The 17008-nt window shown below is 44.1% G+C and overlaps 1 protein-coding gene across 2 annotated transcripts; it reads left to right on the plus strand.

The window, feature by feature from the left end:
• The first annotated feature begins 112 nt into the window (after window positions 1-112).
• UTP25 (UTP25 small subunit processome component) lies at window positions 113-14058 on the plus strand. 2 transcript variants are annotated; one of them, XM_072330803.1, is made up of 12 exons: window positions 113-258; window positions 907-946; window positions 1641-1890; window positions 2689-2904; window positions 4820-4908; window positions 6111-6521; window positions 7431-7650; window positions 9664-9866; window positions 11343-11525; window positions 11919-12031; window positions 12444-12689; window positions 13552-14058. In XM_072330803.1, exons 1-12 carry the CDS (start codon window positions 158-160, stop codon window positions 13796-13798), a joined length of 2319 nt encoding a protein of 772 aa, XP_072186904.1. In that variant the 5' UTR covers window positions 113-157; the 3' UTR covers window positions 13799-14058. The 2 variants fall into 2 exon arrangements, with proteins under 2 accessions (XP_072186904.1, XP_072186905.1); XM_072330804.1 differs by having other exon boundaries at window positions 131-258; window positions 2692-2904.
• Window positions 14059-17008: the final 2950 nt, after the last annotated feature.

The following is a 17008-nucleotide window of genomic DNA, read 5'->3' on the forward strand; positions in this document are numbered from 1 at the left end:
CCTCGTTCAGGAAAGCCGGCGGCGTCCCGCAGCGCATCTCCTGCCGTCTGCGTGCTGCAGATGCGGACCGGGGCCCTTAGGATTGCGGAGCAGCCGCACTCAGCGCAGTACGACAGCCGCCCTTGACGGCCGTGCCGTAAAGCGCGGCGCCGCCGGCATGGGGAAGCGGCGTGGCGGGAGGGAGCTGGCGCGAGGCCTGAGCAAGCGGCAGAGGAAACACCTGCGGCAGTTCGGGGAGCAGCACCCCGTCTGCGACCGGTGAGCGCTGCGGGGCGCCTCCGCGCCGCACTGTGCCCTCAGCACGGGACGGGAGCCTTTCCGGAAGGGTTGCGGTTAGAGCGTCGTGCTGGTGGATTGATGCGCTTTTCCCGTAGCACGTGTGTCTGTTCGCCCCTCCTGGCGGGTCAGTGCTTATAGTGCCGCAGGTGGGATCCCGTGCTCCGCACAGCAGCGGGCGGGTTCGTACCTGTGCTCGGGGTGAGCGCTCTGCCAGGCGAAGCTGCTGCTGCTTTGCCAGTTCCTGCCAGTCTTCCCGCTCTGCTCAGCCCCCCTGAGCCTCGCAGAGTTTGCCCGCAGGGCTCCTTCACGTGGTTCGGGCCGGTGTTTATTTCTGCCCTTGTACTCAGGTTCCTTTTAACACTTGGTCTTCTGAGTGAAGCCAGACTCTGCTTTAAATGTTTCTCTTCATGATCGAGTTCAGCCGGGATTCACACACGGGGTGTAGCATCAGCTCGGGGGATCCTGTCAGGGCGAGCCCTGACTCTTTCCTTAAGAACTGTGTGGTGCTCCGGCTCTAAGCTGTCTTTCAACTGCTCCGAGGCTCAACAATTACTCCCCCTTTTCATCTGTGTTTATTCTGTGTGAAATATCATTGACAACAGGATATTTTGGTGTGTTTTTTTTCAGGGTTTCTGGAAACCCAGAAGCAACTCAAATATGTGAACTGGTAATATACTTTTATTTCTTCCTCACTTTATTTATTGTATGGTTCAGTGAAGAGGAATGCTGTGCCTTTCTTGTCGTTCAGGCTGATTCAGTTGTTCCTTTTAGAAAATCTGCTTTTATAAGGAAAAAATGAATGATTTTTTTGTGATTCCAAATGGTTCTTTATAGTGTCAAACTGGTCACTGCAACAGCAAGAGACAGCAGAAGGAATGAGATACAATATTGCTATTCTTGTTTGTCTTTTAATGCTACTTAGCCATGGCAAACAGTAAAACATGCTGTAAGTTATTTTATGAACACACAGTGGTGCTTGAGTTGAGGAACGAGATGCTTTGTTCTCTGCTGAATGAAGAAGTGTTGATGCCCGTTCCTGTTCTTCAGGCTGTTACCTGGCACGTTGTTCTTAGGCCTGTTTGTCCACGAGAACAAATGTGTTCTCCAAGGCTGAAAGAAACTAACCTTGTGATGCTCTGAGTCAAATCAGTGCAGAAAAAGCACCAGGACCTGGCTCTGCCAAGGGCCTTTCAGAATCTGTGTGGAAATGTTCAGGATAACTCTTCACATAAAATGGGGAAAATCTCATTGCATCTGCACAGGGGTGGAATGAGAAGAAGGAAATGTAGTATGGGAGCTGGAGCTGAGGGTGTTTGCTTGCTGTCTAATGGACTGCTGCTGTTAATTGTTTTCACCTTTAGTCTGACAATTCTGATAAATCAAGTGCGGAAAGCGATTCAGAGGCTGAGGTGGAACAAGTCTCTGTGTATCACAAGCTTCTGGCTACCCTGAAGGCATCTCCTGAGTCTGAGAGTGAGGAGGAGGAAGATGAAAGTGAATCAGAAGAAGCTGAGGAGAGTGAGGCAGAGCTGGACAGTGAAGGGTCCCAGGAGCCCGAAGAAACTGTTGGAGGTGAAGACGAGCAGAATGATGTATCAGAGCAGGAAGAAGGTAGTTTCTTTTGCTATGCTTTGGTAATTATTGTTTCAGTTAGCAAGTTTGAATAATGTCTGTTTTTAGCCCTGATCCTGGTGCAGACGGGCTGGTTGGCTGGGTGCTCCTCTGGCTGGGAGACTCTGTTGCTCCATTGCCACTTTGTGAGTGTGAGTAGCAGCTGCTGGAGTATTTAGCAGAGCAAAGGGTAGCTGTGCTCATTTCCCAGCAGCCAGCCTGCTGCTTCTTCCTCAGATGTTGTTTGTGCGGCAGCGCAGGGAGAATCCACATGGAGCAGCATACCAGGGGTGCTCACCCACTTGCTGGGAGATGCAAGCTGTTCTCTCACGCAGCATCTGGCTTGGCTGCTGCCGCTGAGCAAAGAGAAAGGATTGCCTTACAGCAGAGGAAAGAGCGTTTAAATCTTAAGGAAACCTCCTCCCATATGAGGAGACATCCTCATTCATGAAGTCCCCAAGTAGATTCTAGGATGGCGGAGTCCACTCTTTGTTTTCTCAGTTGTTAGATTCTTTGGAAGCTAAAACTTGTATTCTCTGAATACATTTTCCCTTAAGTTTTCTCAGAGAAATTATGTTTTATTTAATTTAACTTTTGGCGTGTTACACAAAGGTAGCTTAAAAAAAAAAAACACTAAGAAAAAACAACCAAAAAAAGGTAAAATCCAAGGCCTATTCTTATCTTTTTGCATAGTATTTTTGAAGGACAAAGTGAAACTCAGAAGTGTTTGACAGGCAGCCAGAAGTGGCTATTGGTAATAGCTTTTCCAGGAGAATATAACACATTTGTCTCTCTAAGAAGCTGCAGCTGAAGACCCACCAGAACAGGCGCTTGGCCAGGAGCAGCCTAATGGGGCAGAAACTTCCTGTGACCCAAATCATGGAGCAACTGAGGAGTTTACCGATGTGAAACATGAAGCTGAATTTAGCTTGGAAACCAATTTCATGGAAGAGGAGAGTGGAGACTGCGATGTAGACAAGAGAGAGAGCAATTCTTCACAAGCCTTTTCAGAAGGTAAAGCATAGTATTATTGTACGCTAGTGATCTGCCTCTCGAGTGTCTGTGAACATGTAAATTACCAGAATCTCTAATGAGATGCTATATAGCTGCCAAGTTCTTTGGCTACGCTATTTATTGTGTTGCCCACGTGTGAGCCTGTTACATAAGGAACATTTGGAGTCAACGCATGCATACAGCTGAACTGTTTGTTTCCTGTAGCTCATACGGACGTGTATTTGTGCATGGTTTCTGCTGTAACTAGTAAGGCCCAAACTAGTGGAAACCAGAAATATACATGGAGGATGTTATCTTGTTCTGTTGTTTTAATGGTAGTTTACAATTCAAACAAAGGCTCGGGGCTCTCTGGGTTTTGAAGCATGTGCAGAGGAGTCTGACTCCAGCAGGGTCAGGGAGGCATCAATAGAGAGTGTGTGTGGTATCTTTTAAAGGTGTAGCCCAGAATGCTGATGCCGCGGTGCACCGAAATCCGAGCTCTGCTGTTGGAGTTGTCCCACCTTGTGTCACACTAATAGCTGTGCAGACGGGTGTGTGATCTTTCAGCGATATGCTGCGTGTTGGCACTTGCAGAGCTCCTATTCATATTTCATGCTCTATGGTTTTAATATCAGATGGCGTAGTTTGAGAGAGAGAGGAATATGTATGTAGCATCCCTAGTGATGCTGGCTTGTCATCTTAGAGCAGCAGCTGACATTAGATCTGGGAGGCAGCTTGGTTGATACACGGAATGTGTGGAAGCATCAAAGGGCCATGTGATAGAAGAAACAGCTCATTCTTGTTACCACGAGAATATTGCTTAGGCTGTTGGCATTGCATTTTAATGAGAACCACTTCTCTCCACCTGCATGCTGAGTATCCTAAAAGCTTTGTTCAGCCTATAAATAATGCACTACTTTTCAGTGGTTTCTTACAGAAGTGGCTTTATAACTGATTGTGGAAGATAAGTCACCTAATACAGCAGAAAGTGAATCCTCGGGGTCACTTGAATTGCTGAAAATGCCTCATGTCATTCCTTGACTTTATTTTACAACTGCTGGAATCAGGAAAACCTACTGAAGAGAGAACGATACCCCATTCATGTGCATTTCTGGGATGGTATTTTCAAGTGTCCTGCACTAGCAAATGTCTGGACTTCTTGTGGATAATTTTATGTAGATTAGATGTCCTTTGGCAGGCGCTAGTTTCCTCTCATTGCTCTTCCTTAGGCAGTGAGTGCTACAGTGATGCAAGGTATATACAGGGTTTGGTTTTCAAAACAACCTTTGCATACCAGGCTCTGAATATAAAATGATTTTACAGTTCCTTGTCTCCTTCCTTTCCACAAAGAACTGCTGATTAGATAAACCATACTTTGGCTTGCTTCTGGCAATCCTTGCTGCCTTTCCTCTGATCTTCTCTTTATCTGCTTTATCACCACCTGTGCTCATGTCGCTGCCCAGCAATGCAAAGTCCTCAGCAGAACCATAAATTGAGGGCAGTAAGCTCACTTAGGTCTTTACTGTTGACATCCCACTTCACCTGCAAGGAGTGGAAGCGCTATCTGATGTTTATCAGCATCAGAGCTTCAGGCAGAAAATTGCCTATCTTTTCTTCTGCACATTGCCTTCCTGTCCAACATTTCTTTTGGGATTTAAACTTTGAGTACTTTAGTAAGTGCTTTTTCTTTCCCCACATTCCTTTTTTATTTTTACATTTTTTTTTCTTTAGGCAATCTGTCAAATCTGTTCTGTTTTTATGGAGAGAATTTGACATCCTTTCTCTTGTCTCCCAGTGCTCTGAAATAGCTAGTTTGAGCTGCAGTGTTGGCCGGCAGAAAAACTGGCCATACCGCTTGCAAATCTGTTCTGAAACTTTTGATTCTGCTATTAGCTGCGGTAGTTTTCAGGACTTTGTTCTTTCTGTTTTAAAACAGATCCCTTTAAACAGCACATGGACAAAGAACTCGAAGAAAAAGAAGTAGAAAAAATATCTACGCGTTCTAAAACTTCAAGTCAAAGCAAGGTAACGTTGTTCTGTAGCAAGACTGAGTTCCTCGAGATGCCGGGATAAAAATACCTTTGTATACAAGTGAAGTAGTTTCATACTGTTATTAGGTATTGGCTGTGGAGTTGTCAAGGTTTTGTCACTGTTGCTGGTGAAGGGTTTCTTCTTTGTTTAATGCTGAGAGAGAGTTGAGATGCAAAGTCTTCTGATATGTCAGCGGATGGTGACAAGTCTGAAAGTCAGAGCTTTTGAATTTGCTTTGTAGTCATGAGATCGAAGGTTTGGTGCTACTCTTGGCACTGGGTGGAAGCGGGGCTGATCTCTGGGCGGTGGCGGTGGGGTGCAGAGTGGTGCACTGCAGCTGAGTTCTGGGGTGGCCATGGAAAGTCTCAACAGCACTTGTGATGCACCTTCGTGTTCTTGATTCAAGTGGTTCTATCTTTGTACACACTTACAGGAAGCTAAAGAGGAATTCAGTACTTTTGTTAATACTGGCAGTAATATGTGGGGAGAAAAAAGCCACTTCATTGTTTGAAACAATGCTGTTTTTCAAAATATGCTTTTTAGACAAACTTTTGCTTCTTAACTTTTTCACATCTGATTTTGTTTTGGAGCGTTGCCTCACATTCTGGTCACCCATATGCTGGGTGACATTCCTTGGAAGATACCCAATGGTGATGCAGTCAGAGAGCTAACTGGGATATATATTTTTTTCCCTTTTTTCTCTTTCTTTTTAATTTATTTTATTTTTTTTTAATATGGTGGTCAGAAATACCAGCGCCACCTAAAGCATTGTATGCCGTACCTTTGCTTTATTTGATGCAGCCACATTACTGAGATAGAATGGGATTTGTGTGACAGGAAACTTAAAGGCAAGAGTTTTTTCTTATTACACTGAAAGGTTTTGCCTATAAAGTCAGTGCATTGATGTGACTGACCTGTAAACATCAGTCAGACTCCAGCGCTGGCAGAACTGAAATCAGTTTTTTTACCTGCAATATGGTGGCAGTTACAGCCATATCACTGCAAAATACATTCCGATCTTGTGAGCTGGAGTTAGATGCTAAGAGATTGCTCATTGAAAGAAAGGTCTCAGCTTTTACTATGAAAAGATAACTGCTCAAATTTCATGACACTGATTAAACAAGCTGTGATATTGTGCTTTAAGTTGTACTGGGTCTGCTATATTTGACTCTTCCATTTGTTTTTTTTCCCTTCAGTGGCCAAGGCTGGGTCAGCTCACTTTTTCATCCTCTTTGGAGAAACAGACAACTTTAAAACCGGTCAAAGAATTCAGTGTGAAACAGCTTTATCTTCACAAGACTTTAGAGTCCACTTGGCCAAAAGTGAATAAATGTTTCTTGTCCTCAGCAAACAAACCAAGCGATTCCTCTTTCACCCCATTACAAAGAGAGCTCTTCTGTATCATGAATACCTACAGGGACTTGTTCTATCCGGAGAGAAATGCTTTAACAAACGGAGAAGAAATCCGGCATGCTTACTGCTTACATGCCTTGAACCACATTCTGAAGGCTAATGCCCAGGTGCTCAGCAACAATGCCAGAAAACGTGACCAGAAGCCAGGGACCGACAGTGACGACTACAGGGATCAGGGGCTCACCAGACCTAAGGTGAGAGTGCTTCAGAAATGCGATTCCCTGCCCGCTTTGGGAGCCTGGTCAGACTGTGAAACTGTCTTGGCAGTTTATTGGGAGGTATTTCTGTTGCTGCTGTTACTTGGTGTGTTGCTAGGCATGTGACTTTCCACATCTCTTGGTTGTGCCTGGAAGACTTTCTGCCGCAGAGTCCAAAGTATCGTTGTGCTGGGACTCATGTCATTAATCCACAGCACCCACTGATTAATTATTAGGTAGATTCAACTTGGACTAGCCTGTCTCTTGTTGTGCCAGCTGTCTGCTGAACAGTTTCAAGGCTGGGTTTCAGTGTTTCCTGCACTGCTGACAAAGGCTTGCTTTTGGTTTCTGTGTTGACTTTCCAGGAGTGCTTTGCAGAGGTTGTTGCCATCCATTCAGGAGCCAGGCTTTGTCCATGTCTGTGTATTGAGGGAGCTCATGTTTGCTTGGGGAACTGAAAGAACTGTGCCTGTAATCATGCTGGGTATATGAGATGGAGAACCAAACTGAGTTTCTGGCCCCTATGTGTTTGTGAGCACACTGTTTGCCAGCACATCCTCTCCTTGCCATATATTAGAATTAGGCTTGTTCTGCTTCCATGTGGACCATTTGTATCTGTCTTTCCTCTCAGAAACAAATCAGTGAAGTGTGGTAAGGAAGGCAGAAGCTAGGGGCCCATTTGAGGGTAGAAGTGCATGCCGTGGCTGTAGGGCTTGGACCTATCTGGGAGGTCTTATTTTGTCATGTAGGCACAGTGGTTATGTCAGGGAAGGAGGCTGATGCTTGTTTTGATTGCTGGGAGACCCAAATGTGTGCACTTCAAAGACAGAACAATTCCTTAAACATGCTCAGCTGTGGATATTGATGTTTTTTGTGTTGTTCTGTTGTAACTGTTGATCTGTGCAGGTGCTGATGATAGTGCCCTTCCGGGAATGTGCTTTGCAAATTGTGCATATTTTCATCAGTCTTCTTGAAGTGAACGAGAAGAGAAAAATAGATGTAAGCAATAAAAAGCGCTTCAAAGGGGAGTTTGGCTCTGACCCAGACGAGAAGCCCCCCAACCTGAAAAGACCTGAAGATTATGAAGCCGTCTTCGCTGGCAACATTGATGACCACTTCAGAATTGGTAATAACCCACGGAACATGAGTTTAGCTTATAAAGAAGTGAAGAGTAATCTAACAGGTTCTTCCTTAATGTCTGTGAGCCATCAGGGCTGGTGAGACTTGGGGCTCTGAGGTATTTGTGCCGTGTCTGCAGTGGCATCATGAACATTTCTGAAAATATTCCATTCCTTGCCATAAAAAAAGGAAGAGAAAATGTAAAAGTAAATATTTTCACTCCAGGTTCGGAGTCCCTTAAAATGCAGTGATTGCTTTATTGTGGCAGGGTTGCCCGCACCTCATTTAAAAGAGGATAATGTTGATTATGCAGCAAAATCACCCATGTTATGTTAAAAAAAAAAAAGCAATAAAATCTCAGGTCAAGTGAGTGTATTCACGGTGTATCTTGACATCAGTAACAGTGGAAACAAAATTCAAGCTCAGTACTGAGCAAAGCAGTTTTCTACTGTATTGCCCATGGTTTTTTATGAACGGTAAGGAATGGCCAGCAATTGGGACCATTGGACAAACAGCAAATGTAAGACTTTTTTTGTAGTAATTTCAAGCTGTTTTAGTAACTCAGTGTGCAAAGAATTAGTTTGGTTCCCGGAGCTGCCACAATGAGTAGGCAGTTTTTTTCTAACCTAACTTGACAGATAAGAGGTTCTTGAAATGATTGTCCCTTGAAAGATAAATTGGCATCCCAAGAGGTATAATGATAGAGTGGAAGGTGCAGGTCGTTCCCACTCAATCTTTCATGCTTCCCCAGTGAATATCTGTCTTGCTGAGAACATCTTGCATTTTGTAGCAAAATAATTTGCCTTGCAGTCCTCTCCTATAGCGCAGTCTCCTCGATCTACTAACTGGGTGTGAAGAAATGCTTGCAGAAACTTTGGGTGCTGTTACTGTTACTTGCAGAAGCGAATCATAGAAGCAGCATAATTATTCCTTCCTAATGTGCTTTGCATCCTGTTACTTCAGCACTAAGATTGAATTTAGGTCGTGTGTGTTATGCCTTACTAAAACCACCCTTTCCCATTTTTAAACCAAATACATTTAGAATTACCAAAATGTTTGTATGCCGACGTGTTTTGAGATAAGTACTGTCTTCCTGGAAATTCAACCTCTTAATTATGTTATTATTGGGTTAAAATAGCCAGCAGGAGATGTCCCTGTGGGTGCCTGTGTGAAATTGTTGACGTGCCTTCAGATGTGCTTATAGTCGCTGGCTTCACGCAGACAGGGCAATAAGCTGAAAAGACACCTGTGTTGGGCAGCCTGTAGTGGGTGGTTTGAATGTGGCCCACATGGAGATTTTAAAATCAGAAAACTGTGTGTCCATATAGTTACAGGTAGCAATCTCCTCCTTTACTTTCTTGCTTTTCCTTTATCATCAGAGGTGATGCATGAGCTAGTTGACACTGCAGCGTGTCTTGAGAAGCCAGCTAGCATCTTCCCTGGTAGAAGTGCAGGGCTGGATGTGCCTTCTGTCTTTGTAACACGATCAACCTTGTCCTTGGTCTTTTAGTAGTATCTCCTGTGGCCCTGTGAATGAAAGCAATCAGCGCTCAGGAGATCCACGCTAAATCTTTCATGACAGGTTGAAATAACTGTTACTACAGTAGATAATGACATGGATCAAAGCCTAGAGGTGAGGGTGAAAAGGAGTAGTTAATCATTTCTGCTTTTTTTCATCTTTTTAGCCCATCTTTCCTCTTATTTTTCTTTTTAACAGTAAATCAAGAGAAATGCATTTTGGCTCAATAATGTCATGCAAGCTATGAAAAAGCTGAGGAAAAAAAAGAACTGCTGAAAGAGTTCTAGCAATGAAAATCTGCCAAAGGCTTATGAAATGGAGGAAGGGTAAATAAGCACATTCTCAGGGAAAAGAAGTTTCAGCTGGATTGGTTTTGTCCTGCTATAATCACAAGCATGTGCTAAGGGAGAGGAAATGTAGGGAGTTACTGTTATGGAGACTTCTGGAAGAGAATGGTTGGTCCTTAACCTTGACTAAGAACTGCTGTTTGTGTTCTGACAGGGGTTGCTATTCTTCAAAAGAGCATGAGATTATATGCGCCGTTTTATTCATCAGACATCATCATTGCCTCTCCCCTGGGTATGAGGACTGTCATTGGTGCAGAGGGAGAGAAGAAGAGAGACTTCGATTTTCTGTCATCCATAGAAATGCTCATAATTGATCAGGCGGACATTTACCTAATGCAGAACTGGGAACATGTTCTGGTACGGTTTCCCTGTTTTTTGTGTTGCACTGTGTCTTTTTCATCTAATTACAACTTACTGTTAGGAATGAATAGTTTTGCTGTCTTTTACTGACTTTATTCTAGACATTTGTTCATTTTCATCTGCCAATATTTACTTTCCTTTTACTACAAATCATTTCCTTGCAGCTTTTGGATGTGTTCAGTACCTGTTCTCTGTAGATCTTAGAATTTGGATATTAGGAGGAAGTTTTTCACACAGAAGGTGGTGACACACTGGAACAGGTTGCCCAAGGAGGCTGTGGATGCCCTGTCCTGGGAGGCATTCAAAGCCAGGCTGGATGTGGCTCTGGGCAGCCTGCTCTGGTGGTTGGCGACCCTGCGCATAGCAGGGGGGTTGGAACTGGGTGATCATTGTGGTCCTTTCCAACCCATGCCATTCTATGACTCTGTGATTTGTTGCTTTACTATTGCATTTCATCGTAGTTTGGTTGTGGGGTTGGGTTTATTTTTTATTGACTGTCTTTTTTTGTTGTTGTTGTTGTTGGCTTTTTATTTGACAACTATAATTATTTTGCAGGATTAGATGGTGATGATTCCTTTAGTCACCTCTGGGAGAAAATCTGCCAGTTGTCTGACTGCACAGTATCTCACATCACAGCTATGTTAGGAATTTGTCCAACCTCACTGAGGTTCCTCCAGAGAGCAATGGGCACTGGTGCTTGTTGCCACTGACAGTAGACCTACCAAGCATTAGTCATGTCCTAAGTGAAACAGACTTATCCTGCATGTATAATGAATAAAGCTTTAGGATCGCCACCAGTATGTGGTAATACCCATGTCTTATGGCTGCAGGTTAATAGAAGTTTTCAAGCTTGAAAGTTTGGAGCTGTTTTTGTTTGTGTATTTTATACAGAAACACCTTTGAGGAATCTGAGCCTATCATTTTGGCAGCCTGGCATTACTGTACATTTTAAATGAACTTGAAATTGTCTTATTTCCTGGGGAGTCCTGGCAAAGCCTCATGATGCTCCTTGAATGTCCTGGAGCCCATTTTCCATTTTTGTTTTTTTTTTTTTGTTTGAGTGCATTTGTCTGCTGTGCAGCAGCAGCAGTACCAGTCCTGGGCATTGCCAGGTTGCCCCTTCATGCAGTAGGAACAGCAGTTCAGCTGCTTCTAGCTCAGAAACCTTGAACCTGCTGACGTCAGTACATACAAACAAATCCATTAGGCTTCCCCCATGGGAGAAGACTAGAAGCAAAGGCTGCTGTTACTGATGGCTGAGGAGATGGCAGTTTTGAGTCCTGTGGAATGAAATTAGGTAAATTACTCTTGATGGGGTCAATAAATCCCAGGCAGTCATCTTGGGCAATTACTGCTGTTACATTCTGTTCTATCTTGCTTATCCTTGTCCACTTTCTTGCTGCAGTTAAGGCTCTTTTCAGTCTGGATGCAAATTATATCAGTCTGCAGCAGTATGTTTCTGTCTCTGTGTAGCACCTGATGAAGCACATTAACCTGCTGCCTTTGGATTCCCATGGGGTAGACTTTTCCCGAGTGCGAATGCCAAACCTCAATAACTGGTCCAAGTACTACCGCCAGACGCTGCTGTTCAGTGCTCTTCAAGATCCCCAGATTAACGCTATCTTCAACAAACACTGCTTCAATTACATGGGGCAGGTGAGTTCATGTCAAAACTGAAGCCGCCTTTAGGCATAATGAAGGGGGAGAGGAACAGAGAAGCCAGCATGGAAAAATTCCATAATTCAGTTGTAGAAGTATTTGTGTGGCAGTAATTTCTATTACCCTAAATGTTTCTGTCTGCATCTCCACAGTGCAGCGTGATGGTCTTTAATGCTGTGCCAAAGGCATAGAGAGCTGCTCTTTTTGCATCAGTACTTACTTGATTCTTTTATTTCAATGTGCTAGTCAGGTTTTGTTCTTTTTGGAGTATGTAAGTTATATGTAAGCCTGTAGCACAGCTTGCAGGTGTGTGCTGTTGGCAGAAGGCTGCCTGTAGTGGGGCTGCTTTTGAGATGCTGCTTCCCTAACCATCCTGCTTTGTTCCCTCAGGTGGCTGTCCGCAACATGCCGCTGAGCGGCTCCATTAGCCATGTTGTGGTCCAGCTCCCCCACGTTTTTCGGAGGATAGAAGCTGAAAATTTAACTTCAGTAATAGATACGAGGTACTCTGTGTTCCAACTACTTTGCTGTGCCCTCTTGACTGCAGTTTCAGATCTAGTGGAGCGTACTGCTTCCTGCAGAACATAGGGCCAGTGGGATTTCACAGTAGAAGTCTTCATTAGTCTTCTGGTGTGGGCTAGGCCCTGCACAGAGTCAGGGGAATGCTGAATTTCTCTTTGCCAGAGGCACTGGATAATGAAACATAGGAAAGCAATACCAGTCTCCTTGATATCTGTGTGGAGCTGGTGAAGCCTTAACCCTTTATCTTCTACCAGTGTAGAAGTCCTAAGAAGTTAAAGAAGGAAATGTGTAGTCGAAACCCTCAGTAGTCTGTTGTGTCTGATGATATTCCTGTCTGAGGCCATGTAAACCGGGTGTTATTCTGATTAAAACGTACATGTTTCCTTAACTTAGGTTTCAATTTTTCGTCGACAAAGTTTTGCCTGAGTACCGCGATGCCATCATGTCACACACGCTCATTTATGTTCCATCATATTTCGACTACGTGCGACTTCGGAATTACTTCAAGAAAGAGGAGCTGAATTTTACTCACATTTGTGAATACACTAAAAAGGCCAGCATCTGCAGAGCAAGGCGGGCCTTCCTCAAGGGAGAGAAGCAGTTCTTAGTGCTCACCGAACGCTTCCACTTCTACAAAAGGTAAACGGTGGGCTGAGTTTTCAGAGGGTTGTTAGTTAGGGTACTGGTTAGGCTGCGGTTGGACTTGATGATCTTCAAGGTCTTTTCCAACCTGGGTAATTCTGTGATTCTATGATTCTCTGAGTTGCGCATGTGCTGTTCTGAAAGTACAGTGGCCTTAATCACAGGTGGGCCTCACTGCCTTTTGAACTCGTTGGATCTCACTGTGGACTTCTTGAAACTTTTGCATGTTGCCATAGTTCCTCTGAATGCCTTGGTGTACGTGGGGCTGTATTCAGGAGGTACGTGCTGCCAAGACCAATGATGCCAGGATGGAATGATATACCCTGCAAAATTGGATTATTTTTTTCCCTTACTGGCGTTCGTCTGTACCACTGTAACTGCATTCAGTTCTGGGGGAAGTCATGTAATTAGTTCAGTAAGGCAGTATGGAACGCTGAGGCCACGTGGAAAATTGGCAGCATCCTGACAGGAGCTGTTTGGAAGTTCCTCATTGAACTTTTTTTTTTTCTATTAGCAGAAGATGTTGTGGCAAGTAGAAAAAGTTTCATGGATGTGAAACTTGAATATGAAGCCAAATGATCGGGCTTCACCTAAGATCCAAGCCAAAGAGGCTGAATACTGTGGAAAGTGATAGTGGCTGGTACTTTAGGGGAAGTCATGGTGCCTGGCAGCATTAGACCTCCCTTAATTCCACATCTGTGGCAAGTTTACCCTATGATGCAGGGTTTGTGGAGTTGAGCTGCAGCACTGAAATGGATAACTGAGATAGGATTGATGTTTTAACATACACAATGCATAAAAATTGGTAACAAAGTTACTCTTCTTGCCTCTTTCTCCCCCTCCCCCCCCCCCGCTACAGGTACACGATAAAAGGCATTAGGAACCTCATTTTCTACGAGTTACCAACCTACTCCCACTTCTACAGTGAGATTTGTAACATGATGAAGGCCACTGACAGTGGAGTGGATGCTACTTGGACCTGCACTGTGCTCTATACCAAGTATGATGCTCAGAAATTGGCTGCAGTGGTTGGCATAGATCGCACCGCTCAAATGCTACAGTCCAAGAAAAGCGTGCACCTCTTTGTTACAGGAGAAAATGAATAAGATGGACCTGGATTTAACTCCTGATGTATCTTTTGATGTTACTTCTAAAAAGCGTTTAAAACTTTTTAGTCACTTTTGCTAAGTATTCTGTTCATACATTACTTTTTGTATTCAAGTTTCTGTCCAACAGGAAACAAAGGCTGTCATTCAAGAAAGCATGAATTGCAAGGTTTCTTCTGTATATAAAGAAAATCAATCCAGAGTTGTTGTTATATATTGAAAAACTCACTGGTTAGTAAAGATTGGTAATTTGATAAACACCCCTCGACTGAATAGCTTCTCTTCATTGTCTGGTAGGGCAAACTCTCCTTCTGTTATTAAAGAAGACATTTTCCTTTAATCTAAATGAACAATTGTGCCTGGGTATGAAAGCCGATGTAGACCAGTGGTTGTTTGTGCATACCAGAGAAGTATCATTCAGCAGATGTGCAAATAAATCCACATGGTTTCTTCCTTTGCCTTTTAATTTAGGGTTGCTGTGAAGTATCTCCACTGTAGCACACAAGAAGTAAGAGCCATAGCCGAATTCTCCACATGGACATCTACAGCTGAGCAGCAAAGGGCGGCCAGAGCAGCAAATGAGGATTCCTGTTGCATGTGGGAGAATTGTGGATGCGTGTATAAAAGCAAGCACACAAAAAAGGATTAAGGCATTTTCTTCCTACTCCGGATGTGCTTAGCCCAGATGAGTAACTGACCTCCGAGGAAGCTAAAGAGGTATAGCTACTTAGGGAGATAAGTTGGTGTAGTGCAGTGACTGTTTAAAGAAACAGCAAGAGTTGCATTCCAGAGCCTTAGTGAAGAGGTTTCTGGCCCCCACTTGAAGCTTACAGCAAGGCACCATGTTGGGAGTAGTATGCTTTGAAATTTGACATATGTAGGCAAATTGTACGTTGATTACCAATGCTAACTCACTGATTTGCAAATTAACAAAGAAATAACCTCCTTACTGCCTTCTGAAGGTGCCCTTAGGTGCAGGCACATTTTATGTGATTGTCCTTGGGATGCTCATGCAGGAGGTGATTCTGCCCTGGCACAAGTTCACGTGCTGTAGTAGGGAACCTTTAAGCCAAGGCTGGAAATCTTGCCAGGAGGCAACGCCTGCAGACTGGGGATTGTTGATACACGGGCCTCTGTCTCTGCACTGCTTTAAAGGAGTTGCTATTCTCACGTTCTTCCTACCCTTGTGCTGTGATGTTCCCACAGCTCAACTATTGCCCAGCTTGATTGTAGAGCTGTGGTGAACCAAGTGTAGGATTTTGTTGTCTTTAAAACTCCTCCTCTGCCCTCTTCCCTGGTGCAGTTCACAGCAGGGCTCTGCAAAGCAATTTATCCCAGAGTGACGAGTTGCCATGAAGGGGCAAGCCCTGAAATCGGCATCTGCCCTTTCCTTGATGTGTTGTTCTTCTGGCACAAAACAGAATTGGTGATGGTGAGCCAGGCTCTGAACCTGGTTCATTCCTGTGGGCACTCCTGGTCACTGTTAGAAATGGAATATCTAATATGGGATTTGTTTGCTTGTTTTTACACTTTGACATACCTGGAACAAGAAAAGATGCTGTCTTATAGAATGTTCTACCTTTTTATTTTCTTAAAATGCCTTTTTCATCAACATTTCAAGAGGATCTCTGAGCATGAAAACTAAACCCTGAGTTTGTTTGGGAAAGATGTGTCACAGTAAGAGCTGACAGGCAGGCAGCAGGTAGAAGGGCACTCCAGCCATTCACGTGGCAGTGCCAAAGTGTTAGCAGCTCTTGGGAATTCAGACTCAAGGGTGAAAATGAATTGGGATTAGGATGTTTAACAAGAATTCCTTTTCATCATCTCAAGAACTCCTAGTAATGTGGCCAAGAGAAAGGCATTTGAATACCTGTCTCTTTAGGAATGTTCTTTCAGCTGATGAGCTAATTTCATAATGGATCTCTTCTTCACTGGTAAAACTTAATCAGGATAATAGGCTTGCTGTGTTTTGTTACTCACTTCAAAGATGACAGAAAGGCACTGTATTTTTTTTTATTATAATGAAAATGTGATGCTAGGATAGGAGCCAGCTCACGGCTGTATTAATGCGGCTGAGGGAGGGAAAGGTGAATTAAGGACAGTTTTTCTGTAGAGCAGGGAAGCTGGCTGTAGGGGGGCAGATTGTTAGCGTCATAGCGGCCATTGGGAGACACAGGACAAATCACAGGAGGAAAAAAATGGAGCGCTCTTGTTAACAACAGGAGAATTAGCAATTACTTTACAGCTGTGCTGCCCCATGCTGCCAGGATTGCTAAGCTCTGCGTTAGTCATGCTCTTGTGGCCACGGCCCCAGGAGTTCCTCCCTAGGGGATGTTTGATTTGTGCTTGGTAGTCAGGTTGATGAAAGGGTTTGCTTTGCAGGAGCTGGCCCACAAAGCACACGCAGTGAGTGCAAGAGGAGGCTTTGTGAGGTGAGAGGTGTTGCAGAAGCACAGGGTAGCACTTCTGCCCAGGGGTCTGCACAGCACAGGACCCCTCTCCACCATATGGCTCTGCTCAGAGCCCCCTAGGCTGCTGCTTAGCTCAAAGGAGCAGCACAAGGTTGGTTTGTGCTACCATAGCCTGGCTTTCATCCCAGTCAGTGGGATGCTTTGCCCACACTGGATCCAAGGTGTAGTTCAGTTCTGCTGAACTTAAATTTCATTCTTCATGCTGAGCTTGATGGCAGAGGGTAATTAATTAGCCCTCTTCTAATTACATTTTAATTAACCATTAGCTTTATTTGTGCTTATGGTGGATGGCTGTGTTTTGTTTTGCTGGACATACTGGGGTTGGTGGGTTGTACTTGGGATGGAGACATTGGAATGGTTGTAACATTGTGTGATGCTTAAGAAATACATATGTGATTATGTAGAAGAGTTGCTTGGATCTTCAGTAAAAGATGTGACAGAGATCAAGGGAAAAGAATGTGCAGAGCAGAAATGGTGACCTCAGAGCAGTAACGGTGTAATTCTGCCACTGCAGCGGAAAGCTTGATCATGGTCTTTGAGGCAAAACAACTCAATCACACTTAATGTCGCACACAGCACGCAAGAATTACGTTTCCTGGGTCAAGCCATTTCCACTGATACCTGCATAAATCTAAAGAGGTGCTTGTAACACGGGATTCTAGCAGCGTGCTACAAAGCCCCTCTCACTGACAAAGGGAGAATGTGGTAGTGGGGCCATGCTTAAAAAACATGGCCAGCA

The sequence above is a fragment of the Excalfactoria chinensis genome, chromosome 3 (assembly GCF_039878825.1).
Source record: "Excalfactoria chinensis isolate bCotChi1 chromosome 3, bCotChi1.hap2, whole genome shotgun sequence".
NCBI classification, from domain to species: Eukaryota; Metazoa; Chordata; class Aves; order Galliformes; family Phasianidae; genus Excalfactoria; species Excalfactoria chinensis.